The sequence below is a fragment of the Fusarium fujikuroi genome, chromosome FFUJ_chr05 (assembly GCF_900079805.1).
Source record: "Fusarium fujikuroi IMI 58289 draft genome, chromosome FFUJ_chr05".
Taxonomy (NCBI): domain Eukaryota; kingdom Fungi; phylum Ascomycota; class Sordariomycetes; order Hypocreales; family Nectriaceae; genus Fusarium; species Fusarium fujikuroi.
In genome coordinates, this window is record NC_036626.1 from 4,288,592 (window position 1) to 4,302,976 (window position 14,385).

The 14,385-nt window shown below is 48.7% G+C and overlaps 5 protein-coding genes; 1 reads left to right on the forward strand and 4 right to left on the reverse strand.

Moving 5' to 3' along the window:
• Nucleotides 1-121: 121 nt before the first annotated feature.
• FFUJ_14337 (gibberellin cluster-C13-oxidase) lies at nucleotides 122-1,915 on the reverse strand (the record flags this gene model as incomplete). XM_023578442.1 has 5 exons in its annotated part: nucleotides 122-470; nucleotides 523-619; nucleotides 675-872; nucleotides 931-1,648; nucleotides 1,694-1,915. The coding sequence occupies 5 exons, from the start codon at nucleotides 1,913-1,915 to the stop codon at nucleotides 122-124; spliced, it is 1,584 nt and encodes a 527-aa protein (XP_023431251.1).
• A 653-nt stretch (nucleotides 1,916-2,568) lies between these two features.
• Nucleotides 2,569-5,624, reverse strand: FFUJ_14336 (gibberellin cluster-kaurensynthase; the record flags this gene model as incomplete). XM_023578443.1 has 5 exons in its annotated part: nucleotides 2,569-4,176; nucleotides 4,224-4,507; nucleotides 4,560-4,680; nucleotides 4,730-5,570; nucleotides 5,620-5,624. The coding sequence occupies 5 exons, from the start codon at nucleotides 5,622-5,624 to the stop codon at nucleotides 2,569-2,571; spliced, it is 2,859 nt and encodes a 952-aa protein (XP_023431478.1).
• Nucleotides 5,625-6,431: 807 nt separating this feature from the next.
• Nucleotides 6,432-7,876, forward strand: FFUJ_14335 (gibberellin cluster-GGPP-synthase; the record flags this gene model as incomplete). XM_023578444.1 has 5 exons in its annotated part: nucleotides 6,432-6,713; nucleotides 6,764-6,918; nucleotides 6,966-7,231; nucleotides 7,286-7,443; nucleotides 7,556-7,876. 5 exons carry the CDS (start codon nucleotides 6,432-6,434, stop codon nucleotides 7,874-7,876), a joined length of 1,182 nt encoding a protein of 393 aa, XP_023431252.1.
• Nucleotides 7,877-9,179: 1,303 nt separating this feature from the next.
• FFUJ_14334 (gibberellin cluster-C20-oxidase) lies at nucleotides 9,180-11,082 on the reverse strand (the record flags this gene model as incomplete). XM_023578445.1 has 7 exons in its annotated part: nucleotides 9,180-9,562; nucleotides 9,617-9,667; nucleotides 9,718-10,296; nucleotides 10,512-10,614; nucleotides 10,677-10,735; nucleotides 10,760-10,847; nucleotides 10,900-11,082. The coding sequence occupies 7 exons, from the start codon at nucleotides 11,080-11,082 to the stop codon at nucleotides 9,180-9,182; spliced, it is 1,446 nt and encodes a 481-aa protein (XP_023431253.1).
• A 1,511-nt stretch (nucleotides 11,083-12,593) lies between these two features.
• Nucleotides 12,594-14,072, reverse strand: FFUJ_14333 (gibberellin cluster-GA14-synthase; the record flags this gene model as incomplete). XM_023578446.1 has 4 exons in its annotated part: nucleotides 12,594-13,015; nucleotides 13,071-13,676; nucleotides 13,728-13,899; nucleotides 13,950-14,072. 4 exons carry the CDS (start codon nucleotides 14,070-14,072, stop codon nucleotides 12,594-12,596), a joined length of 1,323 nt encoding a protein of 440 aa, XP_023431254.1.
• Between the last annotated feature and the right edge of the window lie 313 nt (nucleotides 14,073-14,385).

The window sequence follows — 14,385 nt, forward strand, 5'->3', positions numbered from 1 at the left end:
TACTGATTGACAGAAAGACAGAAGTCTACGGATCTGCTTTACTGGATTATCCTTGCCCACTAAAAAGCCTCCATCAGTATTCTGGTTTAGAACGAAATCCCATTTCATACCGCCACTGTATTCATCTCCTTCGCATCTCAAGACCAGCTTTGGTATCCAGCCGAGTCTCCGTCCCAACACGCATCAACTCAGGCCCTGGCTTTCCATCCTCAAGTCTAAAATCATACTTTGCCAATAGTTCTATGAGTATCATCTTGATCTCAGATATGGCAAAGAACCTCCCAGGGCATGCATGCTTTCCATGGTTGAAGATCAGATAGTCAGGACCTGTAGTGGCTGCCTGGTGTTGTGACCCCTGTCCTTTGATAGATCGGAGATTCAAGTACCGGAACCCGTCAAAGATTCGAGGAGACGGGTTCTCGAAGTCAGAGCTAAAGTCTGGCGAGAATGTTGGCGTTTCCTCCGACATGCTGTTAGATAGTTAGTACAGTAACTATTGACAAGGGGAAGGGATGGAAATACTGGATTGCGTGAGCGGGGAATGCTATAGAAGTTCCTCTCTGTAGCTTGATACCGTTTGATAGTGTCATTGACTTCATGACGCGTCTGCTTGGAGTCACTGAACCATTCTGTTAGTGCCTCTTGCATTACCAGCATATGTGCTTTAGACTTACCAAATGTTGAAGGGCACCAGCGCTGGACCTCTCTAATGAAGCTATCCAACTTGTGGAGCCTAGAAAGAGCCTCTTTGTTGATGCATATGTCTGGTGATACGGCATCAGGTCCAAAGACATCTTGCATCTCGGTTCTCAACGGCTCGATGTACTCCGGCCGCTTAACAAGCTCCCATACTACCTTTGTGAGGGCCATGGCTACCCAAGGTAACAAGATCAGAAACATAAACCTAGTATTGCGGTTTAAATAACTTACTCGTAGTGTGGATTGCGGCGAACGAGACCAGCATTTGATCTAGCCCGACCTGCTCTGGGGTTCTGAGCTCCTCAGGTAAGTGCCGAAGAAGCCATGAGATAAATGTACCTCGCCCTTCCGTCTGATCCGCTAGAAGTGTATCTGCTCGATGTTGCTTTTCATCTTGTAAAGCTTGGGAGATCAGAGGAGCCATTATCTCTGCTGCGAAGCGTAGATGTCTTCGCACCGAACGGACGCTGGGTAAAAACGGCCCAATGATTGGTCTCAGCACCGGACTCCAGGTAAAGAGCTGATCGCGAATTGAGACACATTGAACAGTGTAGCCTATGGAAGCTTGTAGCCAGCCTTCATCGCGACACAAGGGCAGACCAACAAACGCTCTGCCACTCAAAAGCGCCACGGTCCTTAGCATCATGTCATATAAAGATACAGATGACCATTTGCTTGTTCTAGGCCACTGATCGGAAGCATATGTTAACTCATCCTGTAATTCCAGTATGATGTTGGGCATATTTCGAGTCAAGTCCTGGCGAATAGTGGCGGGAATCTCAGGTCTGATGGTGGTAATGTGGGTGTACTTGCCCTGAAACTTGTCTTCATGCTCCACAATGATGGAAATATATTCATTTGGCATGTTGTGTATTTCATGAAAGACGGACATTGGTAGGATGAGCAGTGGTGGGCGTGATCCAGCCAAGAAGAAGGGCGAGTCACGATACTGCGCTGTTTAGAGACAAGTGAGTCTGGAAATCATATGACTTACCTGCTGCATCCCCTTGATGAGGTTCTTCTCCAACGATTGTGCGTGGGTATCGCCTACTACAGGGTATGGCAAGGTCGGTTTACTCGAAGACTGCTTGTAGATCCACCAAGAGAATGCTAAGAGTCCTGTAGCGCCGCAAAGGGCGGCGAACGCCACCGCGATACGCAAAACCCGTGAGCCAGTGAGCTCCAGAGGCTCAATCAACGTCACAAAATTACTCATCATAGTTAAAAGAAATTTTAGGATCGTACTGATGAATCTTCAAAGGGTAAATGGTTAGTAACGGAACAATATTGTTTCCCTATCGGAGACATCTAGCATAAATGACAAAAATGACAAAGGTAATTCTAGATCCATACCAGCTGTCCTCAGACGTCGCCAGTCCGCGCTAAGGTCCCATGCATCGGTATTCACATTCAGCCGCTGTGATGGCACGGAGATAGGCTAGTAACCCCGAAACAGAACTTAGGCGCTAGGTGTGCATGTAGTAGCCTCGGGAACAAAAGATATCACAATATGCAACGTGACATTGTTCTATAGATTGTTCTCTGGTCTCGCGATTGTCACTATACGTCATGCATTAGAGGACACGGCTTGAATACGAGATCCTACACCACCGACGCAGACGGTGACGAAGTTTTGATTAGTACAATGGCACACGATGGTCAAATTGAGTTGCCTGACTTGCTGAAAAGAGAATTTTAGGCCGAGTGTTGAATTTCTTTGCGGGAGTGCAAACCATGTATCCGATGCTCCATATCAGACGGACCAAGCTTTGATGGGTTTGCAGTCTTGTGAGCACTTACTGAAACTATGTGTCTTCAAATAAACTAGAGGAAAATACATATCAAAATTACCAGCTCCATAGTATTCCCTCACTTCATGCTGCTTGAAAGGTCCTTGATCACGTAAAGCTGATCATACAAGTCGGTGACATCACAGAACAGTTTTACAATCTTGAGCTTCCTCATATCCTTAGACCCAGCACGATCACCTGCATCATCACGAGACTGTCGTTCCAGAGCTTCGAGAGCACGATCAAGATAACCTTGCTCATACGTAGCTATCTTTAAAAGTCTCTCTTTCCTTTCATCGAGATTCTGTGACGTTCCGTTACATAACGTGAACTCGGGGAAGTGGATCGAGTTCACATTCCGCTCAGCGTTATCGCGAGCTATGGACCCAAAGTCGTTGTACATACGACACATATTTGTAGCGTGACGCATAACGGATGAAATGAGATATTTCTGAGTGCCGGAGGGAAATGCGTCCTTGCCTTGGAGCAGATTCGCTGACATTAGGCAGTTGGAGAAAGCGAATGAGTACGCGCAGGCGACGTGACTGCCTCCTGTACTGTTGACCCATTGGAAGTACGATTGTTCTGGGGAAGAGAAAGCGTCGCTGGAGGCCTGCTTGGAGAAGCGACTGTTGTCCTCTATCTGTGTGATATGGGCATGCATGAACGTTCTGAATTCTCGGCGAAGAGTGTCTTGGTCAGAAGAGCTTGAATTCAGAACATCTTTGTGGTTGAGCACGCTGTTGGTGAAGCGAGTGAGAGTATCCTCAACTTGTCCAATGTTGGGTGACTCATGCTGATGACCATTGCCACTGTGCACGGTACCATTGGCCCTGGCTAAGTTTCCCATTGTGTTGTCTATGACCTTGTCGATGGTCTGGTGAAGCAGAGAGACATCACCGAATACCGGCCCAGCGACAGCTTCCATGTACTCATCGGTCTGGTAGCCCAGGAGGGACAGGTACATCATATCGTAGAGCCATCTGTTAGATGCAAATGTGCGGGATCTGTTGTTGCATCCGACCCAAGTAAAAGGAATGATGCTCAGGTATTTGTCCTCGTCGACCTTGATGTTGTCCCTCGGATAAATCTCAACGCGCTGAGCTTGTAGAAGGGGCACGAAGAACGAGGACTCAATGATTGACGCCATGAGTCCCCACTCGTCCAGTGGCGAGAACAAAGCAGTCTTGCGCACAAGCCTCATGTACTTCTCCAAGTCCGATGATGGAACCGCCGAGGTGACGCTGTGGCCAATAGTAGCGGCGGGCACCTCTAGGCTTGCTGACTGAAGGGCTGCTAGCTTGTACGCTTCAGCAACAAACCCAACCTCATATGCTGTCTTTGACGTCCAAGTGAGGTCCTGAGAATGAAAGCTGCAGGACTTGAGCCACGAAAAGCCACGGTCGACGCAACTCTGTAGCCTGTCCACCATGTGAGTGAAGAAACATACATGGCGTGCCTGTACAAGAGCTAGAATGGCGTAGCATGTTTGCTCGCGATATCCTCTCCAAGATCCGTCGTTATCTTGGGTGAGGATGATACGTAGTACAGCCTGGAAGATTGACAGGCCGATCTTGCACTTGAAGCTCTCGTCAAAGAGACTAGAAAGCTCGCCACCATCAATGAGATGAAGTACCTCGGTGAAAGCTTCCACCAGAAGCATGGTTGGGTATAGATGACTCAAATTCTAGAATAGTTAGCGAGTGCTTCTACTAGTTGGGAAGCAGAACTCACCCATTTATCTTTGACGCAATGGTCGCTGCCCCACCACCATCGGCAAGTGAACAACGTGGTCTTCAGGATTTGTGGGTGGTATTGCGATAGATTGGACTGCTTCAGGAGACTCAGCAGCACATGGAGGTTGGAAGTCAAGCTGGGATCACGTTCAGATCCGAACGTGGTGAAGTGATCTTTTCCTTCAAAGACCTTGATCATGATATCTGGGCTGACAGGTTGATTGACAAGGCTCAATGCCAGAAGAGCTTTTGCAGTGTCATCAACATCAGCAGTACGGGGTGCTGTACTGTAGTTAGTCTCCATGGTACGATAATGAAATTGGGGCATTCTAACCAAAGCCAATTACTCCATTCTCGTCCCTCAACGCTTCGAGAAGTATAGTTGACAAGCCGCGCAAGCCATCACCATCGATTTGTTTCAAAGTGAAGCCACCCTTCAGGAGTGTCGCTATGATCTAAAACCAAACTTAGCAGCCAGAAGGCGAAAATAACTAGAACACTTACCCAGCTACACTCAAAATGTGTTGTAGGAAAGGTGCCTGAGATGCCACCATTCCCGTGACCAGCACCATTTCTCATAACGTGCCTCAGGTAATCTTCAGCCTCGTCGTCCCACTTGGTTGCACCAATGAGGTAGGCTGCAGTGGAAGAAGGTGAAGCCATCATAGAGCCATGATAAAGATGGTGAGAAAGGCGATCAAAGTCAAGCTTTCCAAGAAAGGCTTCAAGGGAGTGAAGTAGTGAAGACGGCTTGCCATATACTTGCTCCAAATCGAAATGGCCGAGCTTCTCTCCGTGCATCCTCTCCAAGATACTTCTGCAAGGAAACTCAAAAGATGGCACGTCGAGCTCTTTCTCAAGCATGGAAAGTAAAGCTGGAATAATAAACTCGACACCAATGTGATTGGTATCTTCAACATCGTTCCAAACAGCTAGCTGTCGCTTCAAAGAAGTTACCCCGTGCTCGATCCTGAGACCCATCTCGTCTGGCGAGACGTCCAGTATCTGCAGAGGCTCTTGTGCGTGACATAAGAGTGCAAGCACAGCTGAAGCAGTGTCTAGAATACCAGCAGTCTGGGTCGTGGGGAGACTACCCCAACTACCATCAGCGGCCTGAGTCTTCAGAAGATAGTGGAAGCACTCAGGAAACAGCCATTGCTTGACATTGTCTCTCGTCTTGGGTATCATGGCCACCCAAGCAGTGTCATATACCTGACAGCTGGTGGAACATAGACCATAGTAGCTATGATGGCTCTTGAAGGCGCGGTCCAGCAGCGACTTTGCTGCTGATACAAAGTCATTTCCTGTCTTGAGGTCTTTGGGGGTGCCGTTCTCGATTTTGCCACTTGGATAGGTTAGAATGTGCATCAGCTAAAGGTGTGTTTCATACGTACGGCATCTTGTGTAAGTATTCCAGATCCACTACAGTGACAAACTTCAAATTTGTGTTGATGAGAGAAGAAAGCAGTTGTTACAGTTATGTCTATTTTGCGAGATATCAACATTGCGTCTGAGACGGCTTTACTTTAATCGAGGAAACAAGACCTAGCATAAAAGAATGGGCATGCCTCTTCTCCCCATCAAGACCCGGCGGAACCCGTTAGGCCCTATCTTCCGTCCCCCCCATTGGGATGCAAATTAGGTTTGCGGATCGAAAATAGATTGCTGGCGCCCAGACACATCAGATCTGGTCTATTGCAGCCACAAGATGCATATCAATGACCATACCCCCGGGGTGACGACAACTCTGGTAGGTGTAGCTCTAAGTCACCCCTCTGTTGACTGGGAGAGTATCTATGCATATGCATGCCGAAGGTCCTGGATGCCCTGCAGGAGTGATGAGGAAAGAGATAATAACGGAACTTCGTTCTAATCAAGGCAGTGTTTACCAGCACTTCTGTTGGTCTGCGTATCCGGAGTTAAGGACAAATCCGGGGCCATGAACAAACTCGACATGGTGCAGCTGATACCATGAGAATATGCATGTGCGTCTTGAGGGAAAGTCCAGCACACAGTTCTAAGACATGATGACGCGTGATAGAGTAGCCACGGGAGACAAAGGAACCTGCACAATCCTTTGCATCAGGATATTACGTTGGCTTGAATCGATCAGACAAATATTCACGTCATTCTTCGCTCTTGTATCCTTACTCACAGTTGAATCTCTTTCATCTTGCAGTACAAACGAACACATCACAACATTATCATGGCTGAACAACAGATCTCCAACCTTCTTTCAATGTTTGATGCTTCTCACGCAAGCCAGAAGTTGGAGATTACGGTTCAGATGATGGATACCTACCATTACAGAGAAACTCCTCCAGACTCTTCCTCTTCAGAAGGCGGTTCCTTATCTCGCTATGATGAGCGACGGGTCTCCCTTCCGCTCTCTCACAATGCAGCCTCCCCAGACATAGTCTCCCAGTTATGCTTCTCAACAGCTATGAGCTCGGAGCTCAATCACAGGTGGAAGTCACAGCGCCTCAAGGTGAGTCGAGATCGCCCTCATCCCTTTACAATCACTTGCTGAGTATCCAGGTTGCTGACTCTCCCTACAACTACATCCTGACTCTTCCATCTAAAGGTATTCGTGGGGCTTTCATTGACTCACTGAATGTCTGGCTCGAGGTCCCCGAAGACGAGACCTCGGTGATCAAAGAGGTGATTGGCATGCTCCACAACTCGTCTCTCATGTTTGTATCCCAATCTGTTATTGCTAGAGACCCTGCTGACAATCAAGAATCGATGACTTCCAAGACAACTCCCCACTTCGGCGGGGCAAGCCATCTACACATACTGTCTTCGGTCCAGCACAAGCAATCAACACAGCAACATATGTCATCGTCAAGGCCATCGAGAAAATACAGGATATCGTCGGTCACGATGCATTGGCAGATGTAACTGGCACTATAACCACAATCTTCCAGGGTCAGGCAATGGATCTGTGGTGGACTGCTAATGCCATTGTTCCGTCTATCCAAGAATATCTCCTGATGGTCAATGACAGTAAGATGCCCCTGTTTATTGTGGTGAGACATAGACTAACTTGCGTTCCTGCAGAGACTGGTGCCCTGTTCAGGTTATCGCTTGAACTACTGGCGCTGAACTCTGAAGCATCCATCAGTGACAGCGCGCTTGAATCTCTCAGCAGCGCTGTCTCACTGCTCGGGCAGTATTTCCAGATAAGAGATGATTACATGAATCTCATTGACAACAAGGTTCGATCCCCACAGCCCACTTCTTGTCTTCGGTTACCAGTAAAGGAGGTCCACCTCTCGGCACTTTGACCTATCTCCACTATGTTCCAGACCCTCTGCTAACCACTCTCAGTATACTGATCAGAAAGGATTTTGCGAGGATCTGGACGAGGGGAAATACTCGTTGACTCTAATCCATGCTCTGCAGACCGACTCCAGCGACCTTCTCACCAACATCTTATCGATGAGAAGAGTCCAAGGAAAACTTACGGCGCAGCAAAAGATGCTGGTTTTGGAAGTGATGAAAACAAACGGCAGCTTAGACTGGACGAGCAAACTCCTTGGCATGCTGCACACAAGAGTTGTAGCCGAGATTGAGAGCCTGGAAGTTAGCACGAAGAGGGATAACCATGCATTGAGGGCTTTAGTGGAACGCCTGAAGCTGGAAACCTAGATTGTTCATATTCACAGAATGAGTCTATCACGGGTCATTTCAGTTCACTTTAAGGAAGCATAATTCGCAATTTATTTCATGGCATGCAATTGCTCGGGTTCTACAGATCCTTTCACTATACATAAACAAACGTACGATGTGATCATTAGCCGAGATGCCGTGAACAGACTTTATTGATTACCTCCGCTTTCTAGTGATCTCCCAGCAACAGAGCAGGTAAGTTTCCTTGGCTCCTTTAGGCACACTAAGCTCATCTTGGAGAAGCGAACCGAGGCGGCAAGATTTCGGTAATTGAAACAATCATCACATGGCTTGCAAATATTCACAGGATCAATGAGAGCACCTGAAAGCTAGGAAAGATGATGATGCAAGCCGGCACATCAGGTGCCGAACTTAGCGCCCGCTTCCTCTGCAGGTCGTGGTGTAGACTCCGGAACCAAGCATCGCAAGTTTGGCCGTTTGCTGTAACTCTATCGTGCCACATCACCATGCCGTTGCATTCGGACACGGCAGCGGGTGTTCCAGACGTCTCGTCTCACAGGGTTGCACATCTGAATGCAACCTGGAGTATGTGTGTGTGCCATTCCCTCCCTGTTCAGCCCGTGGCTGAGTAACGTTTCACGCCCTGTTCCGCGAGCGGAGTTGCCCGAGCACGGAATCATTCCCGCGGGAATCCAGTAGAATTTTCCTAACCGGAGTAACTATGAGGATGGGGTTGTGGATCCGGGAGGCTAATGGTATGCGGCAATCAAGGTGGGCAATTGTGCAAAAGGGAGGAAGGGGGCGTTAAAGCAATTGCTTGAGAGTGTTGCAAGAGGCGCTCTCGTGCTTTGCAGGCAGTTTATACAATGGAAATTACATAGAGAAAGAGCATGGCTTCTGTGAGGTTGCGGGATAGGCACAGAAAATTGAAGCACTGGTTTCTGAGCTACGTGGGACTTGGGAATCTCGGTAACGTGGCATCAATTGAGAACTAGGTACGGAGGTCCCTGCTAAAAGTTTTGTCCTGACCCCCTGTTAGCCAAATGAAGCTAGCAGGGAATGCCCCTATCGGTACCCAGAAGGTACAAGAGGTCTCTTATTGATAGTAAAGTAAGTACTATAATTATAATTATAGTAGACTTTAGGGGAAAGGTTATAGAGCTTCTAGTCCTGATAAGATAAGACTAAAGTACCGAAGTACCTTATTAGCTGTAATTGCCTAATCCTCTATTTTATGAGCAGGGGGTCGAGACTAAACTTTTGGCAGGGACCTCCGTAGGTAGCTAAAGTAACACGCAACAAGTTACATTGGCTTCTCGATTCAAATTGCTTCCAAATCCAACTCAACTGACTCCCGACGCTTGATCAAGATGTCCGTGACAGGGCTGGACTTGGCAATCATGCCCCTGGTATCAGGCTTGGTCTCCGTGTCAGGGCACAGCTTCCAATCATACTTGACCAAGATGTGGCATAGCGCTACTTTGATCTCATTCGCAGCGAAGAAACGCCCTGGGCATGAGTGCTGACCGTGGCCGAAGCCCATATGGTTTGAGCCAGTTGATACTAGCTGTGCCCCATGGTCTTTCCCGGCTTCGGAGCGCATGTCGTAGAAGCGATAAGGATTGTAAACCTCGGGGTTATCGTAGATTTTGGGATCGTCGAGGCGTCTGTTGTCAACGTTGAGGCGGGTCCCTTTTTTGAGGGCTAGGCAAAGGAAGGGTTAGTCAGAAATGCAGGTGGAATGTGGGATCTACTAACTCAGGCCGCTAGAGAGGGTGATGTCTTCGGTTACGTAGCGACGCATGGTAACTGTATTGCGAGTGTCAGTAGTACTCAAGAAACCGTTGGAAAGTCCATACCTATGCTTCCAGGCTTCATTCGCTGAGACTCTTTGATAGCACTGTCAAGGAGCTTCATCTTGAAAAGCGTTGTTTTCTTCCAACCTTCTTCACGAAGAAGTTGAACAACTTCCTGTCTAAGAGGCTCGATATACTCTGGGTGGCGACCAAGGTCAATCATCGTTTGCTGGAGGAGATCATACGTCGTATGAATTGCCAGAAGAGAGAGCGTAAGCTGGAAGATCACGGGGTCAAACGAGGCCCCTGTGCCTGCAGCTTCTGCCTCCTGTTCCGACCAGTCAATAGCGTCGTGGAACACAGGCAGAGGCTGACCAGCTGCGATCGCAGCTCTTCGAAGCTCACGGCGGCGCTCAATCAGTGGCGTAATAATACCGATTGCATCCTTGCGCTCCTGTCGAAGCTTTCTGCATTCGGGGAGGAACCAGTGGGCGAGAGGACGGATCGATCGAGGAAACATTCGGAGGTTGGTAGATGCAGTGTAGAAGTTGGTGGTGTATGTCTTTGTGATCTTCAGCCAAGCTTCGTTGCGGCATAGTTGGTCGCCGAGATAGATTCTGGACGAGATGCGGGCGATGATGTCTAGAATTGCGGGCTTGAGGCGTATCGCTCGCCATTCTGTATTTTTGGTGGGTTAGTGATAGCTCTTGGCTGATGAGCATCGGAAAGAGACTTGCCTGTTGTCTCTCCAAAGTTGAGCGACACTGCGAGGGTGGACTCTCTAGATAGTGGCTCTATGACAGCGGCTTCTTCTTGTTAGTGTATGGTCCTCACTCGCTAGGGATGAAAGGTCTCACAAAGATGCTTGGTCAACTGCTTTCGGGCCACCTTCTGAATAAGTTGGTCTTCACGACCCACCAGGGCAACAGTCTCAAAGCCAGGTATTCCAGCATGATTATCCTATGGCACAAGGTTTTGTATTCAGCGCTCCAGAAATCCAAGGTGTTGTTAGGGGTACTTACCTGCATCGCCGCCTTGGAGAAGCTCAGTCTCGGATCATTTCTAATCTCATCTGCAAAGTCTGGGGGGAGAATGAGAACCTCACCCCAGTCCGTAATCAAGCGAAATGGCTCATTAGGGAACAAGCTCCTCGCTTTAGCGAGAATTTCTCTACTAAGCTTGACAAAACTCCTCTATAGACAAAGTCAGTTTCCGCTTGGTTGTCTCGTCAACAGATGGTCAGACCCTGGTTTTACCGGTGCCGAACAGTGAGTCGGGCGGGTTCGCAAGTGGCACCACTGAGCCCTTGCGCAATTCTAGCCAAGAGAAGCGGATTGCCCATGGGACTAAAGTAAAGACGAATATGGCGATGTAGAAGGGCAAAAGTTGGCTACCCGCATAGCTGGTGATCATATTGAAGATGCTCATTTCGGGTACAATGTTGGACTTGTTGAAGAAGACGTTCAAGAGAAGAAGCTAAGTCAGGTAGTCTGGGGAAGAAGCCGTAGTCTCAGCAGAATATTTGGAGAAATGGATGGGCATCAGAAGAACCCTCACAAAGGAACATTGAGGGGGAAATTGACCAGCGAGCGCATGAAGCTACGTATACCATGTCGGTGATATCGCTCGAGACGCCGTCGCTTTCTCCGTATGCTTCGGAATCATCATTCGGATTTAGGAAAGACACAGGAGCCATGCATTCAGCTTCATCTAGTGCCCCTCCATAGATACAAGCAGAAGTGAGGGTGTCACGTATCAGGTGGTGGTGGTAGAGAGAAGTGCCGAAAGCCGGACTGCCACCAAGTTCGATCAAAAAACCTTCCGCGGACCTCTGCGGCCAGGTCTGAAGAAGAAGAAGAAGAAGAAGAAGGTCCAGGCCACCAATCGACCATGCAAGTTGAAGTGTACTAACCCATCGTGTGCTAAACACGGTCTACCAAGCTTGCTTCGTTGAACTCGCTAGGAACAAAGATACGGAGAAATGTTAATTGTGGCGGGGACGCCGGGTAGATTTCCGCAACGGGGGTAGAATGCCGGTGTTGTGCCCGGCAGAGAGTACATGAGCTAAAATCTCGACTCTTTGACCCCTTGGTTGCCTCTTTCTAGTAGCTGCAGATTAGAAGACATGTACAATTCCCAAAGGGGAATTGGGCCTGGGATCAGAACGAGCTGAAACAGGGAAGCGAACGAGGTCAGAGAAGACTCAAGGTTGTCGAGTCAGGATCATGCCAACATCTAATTCTCGATGTACGCAGGTTGAGATTAGCAGATGCGCCGTGTCAAAAAAGGAATTAGTTCCGATGTACAAGAGAGGAGGTGCAGTGTACGGTCGGCACTTGTTTGGCCTATAGGCGTGGTCCCGTATATGCATAACACCCTCCATATGGAGATATAAGGTTTTGGCTAGATGCAGGGTAGGTAGCATCGGATGCAACATATCCCGCACGATCCTCCTCGCCTACGAAGCTGCTGTGTGGTTATGACGCGATAGGATGCCACTTAGTGAAATACGGAGATAAACAAAACACACTTAATTGGCTCGCTTGATAGGCTGACGCTGCGTATGCACTCGGCTGTTAGAGTTCTGACAAAGGTCAATCATGCCTGATCATCGAGGTCTTATCTTGGTCTTGATGGGAGGAAGCCAATGGCCTGTTCCGTTTGGCCGGTCATGGATAAACGGACTCTAGAAGCGCTATCACCGGGCCGTCCTAGGGTCACATAACCACCTGTCACAGAATGATCAGCGGATCCTTTCGCTTAAGCGGATCAGGGAGCCGTAATGTACTCTAGTCAGACAGGGCATTGGCTACATATCTCGTACTAGACAGGTTATGTGAGGAGACTTGCCGTCATAGGTATCGATTGTTGAGAATAGATCAAAAGCATACATTCATGGCTAACTACAATCTAAACCCCACTCATTCCACATCCAGCAATCAAATCGCAATCTCCTCCTTTCTGCGACGAACAGATAACTTTGCAGTTGGGTTGGCATTCATGTTGAGGCCATACTTCCTCGGCTCCATGCTCGACCCCTCAACAGGCTTGAAGTCGTACTTGAGCAGAATGTGAGACAGTGCAATCTTGATCTCCTCAGACGCAAAGAACCGTCCAGGACAGGCATGAAGCCCGTACCCGAAGCCCATGTGATCCGGAGTGGCACTCACGAGCTGTGCTTTGCTCTCTTTGCCTGGCTCGCGCCGCATGTTGAAGAAACGGTATCCATCGAACTTCAGGGGATCCTTGTAGTACTCTGGATCCCAGTGTTGATGGGCTGATACAAGCGTGAGTTTGTTCTTGGGTAGGATGACGCCATCGGATAACTTGACGTTGTGCGTTGTGAATCGGCGCATGCTTGCTAGTACTGTTTTTTAGTGCGTGCTATCACCCCAAGCTAGGAACTGGATACGTACCAATGGCTATGGGCTTCAGTCGTTGACTCTCTTTCAGGACGCTGTCCATGAGCTTCAGGTTGTACAGCGAGTTCTTTGACCATCCCTGCTTCCCCAAAACAGCTATGATCTCCTCGCGCAAAGGCTCGATAAGCTCCGGATTCTGCGCAATGTCAAACATGACCTGGGTAAAGAAATCAGTAGTACTATGTAAAGCAGCCACTGAGAGCGAGAGCTGAGCACAAGCGGGGTCATATCCAACACCCTTTTCACGCGCAAGGTCATCCAACCACTCAACAGCATCGTTGTAGGTGACCTTCTCTCCAGTTCTCTCAGCCTCAGCTTTCTCTTCGCGTCGCCGCTCAAGAAGCGGGTTGATAAGGTCTCTTGCTTCTTGGACTAGGGCTCGGGACTGTGTGCAGTGCGGCATGAACCACTGGACTACAGGCCGGAGCCACGATGGCCAGAGACGCAGTTCTTCTACTGCACGGAAGGCGATGACGGCGTAGGTAGATGTAATTCTAAGCCACTGGGGGTTTCGACACATCTCCTTACCGAGGAATACTCGAGAGGTGATGCGGGCCATGAGTTTCATGTTTGCGTCTTTGGCGGTGATGTCGTGCCATTCTGCGAGACTGATTTAGCGACTGACTCTTGCAAGCAGCGCATGGACCATACCTGGACTATCTGTGTACACATCTTTCAACACCAAGGCGCACTCTTCAGAGACTGCTCCCGTCACCAGAGTCAACTGATGAGTCAATTGATGTCGCGCAACCAGCTTCATGATGTGACTCTCGTTGGTACCCTCTCTGAAGCCCTCAAACCCAGGAAGATGAGCATAAAACCACTATTCTCAGACGTCAGCCACATCTTGATCCCGTACTTTGAGCTACTCACCTTGAAAGCTGCCATGGTGAAGCTGAGCTTTTCATTATTGCGAACCTCGTAGGCGTACTTTGGCGGCAGGATGTGCAGCTCCCCGACATCGCCCATGATTCGAAATGGCTTGTCGGGGCTCATCTTAAGGCCTTTTTCTAGGAGTTGCCGAGCCCCAAAGGTGAAGTCCCTCTTGGCGCGGACGTTGGACAGTTCGCCAAACTTTCTACCGTTCACCATGATCAACGGCTGAGGTTTAAGCCATTGAATGCACAACAGAACGGCACAAGTTCCCAAGATGAGAGATGGTAATATGACCGGTTTCTCACTCATCAACGTCAAGACGGTATGAGAGTGGTCCTTGTAGAACTCATGGTAGTAAGAAGAAGAATGGTTCGCCATTTTCTGACAACAATACTATGCAAAATATGTTGAGACTGGAGAGAAGTTTATGCTC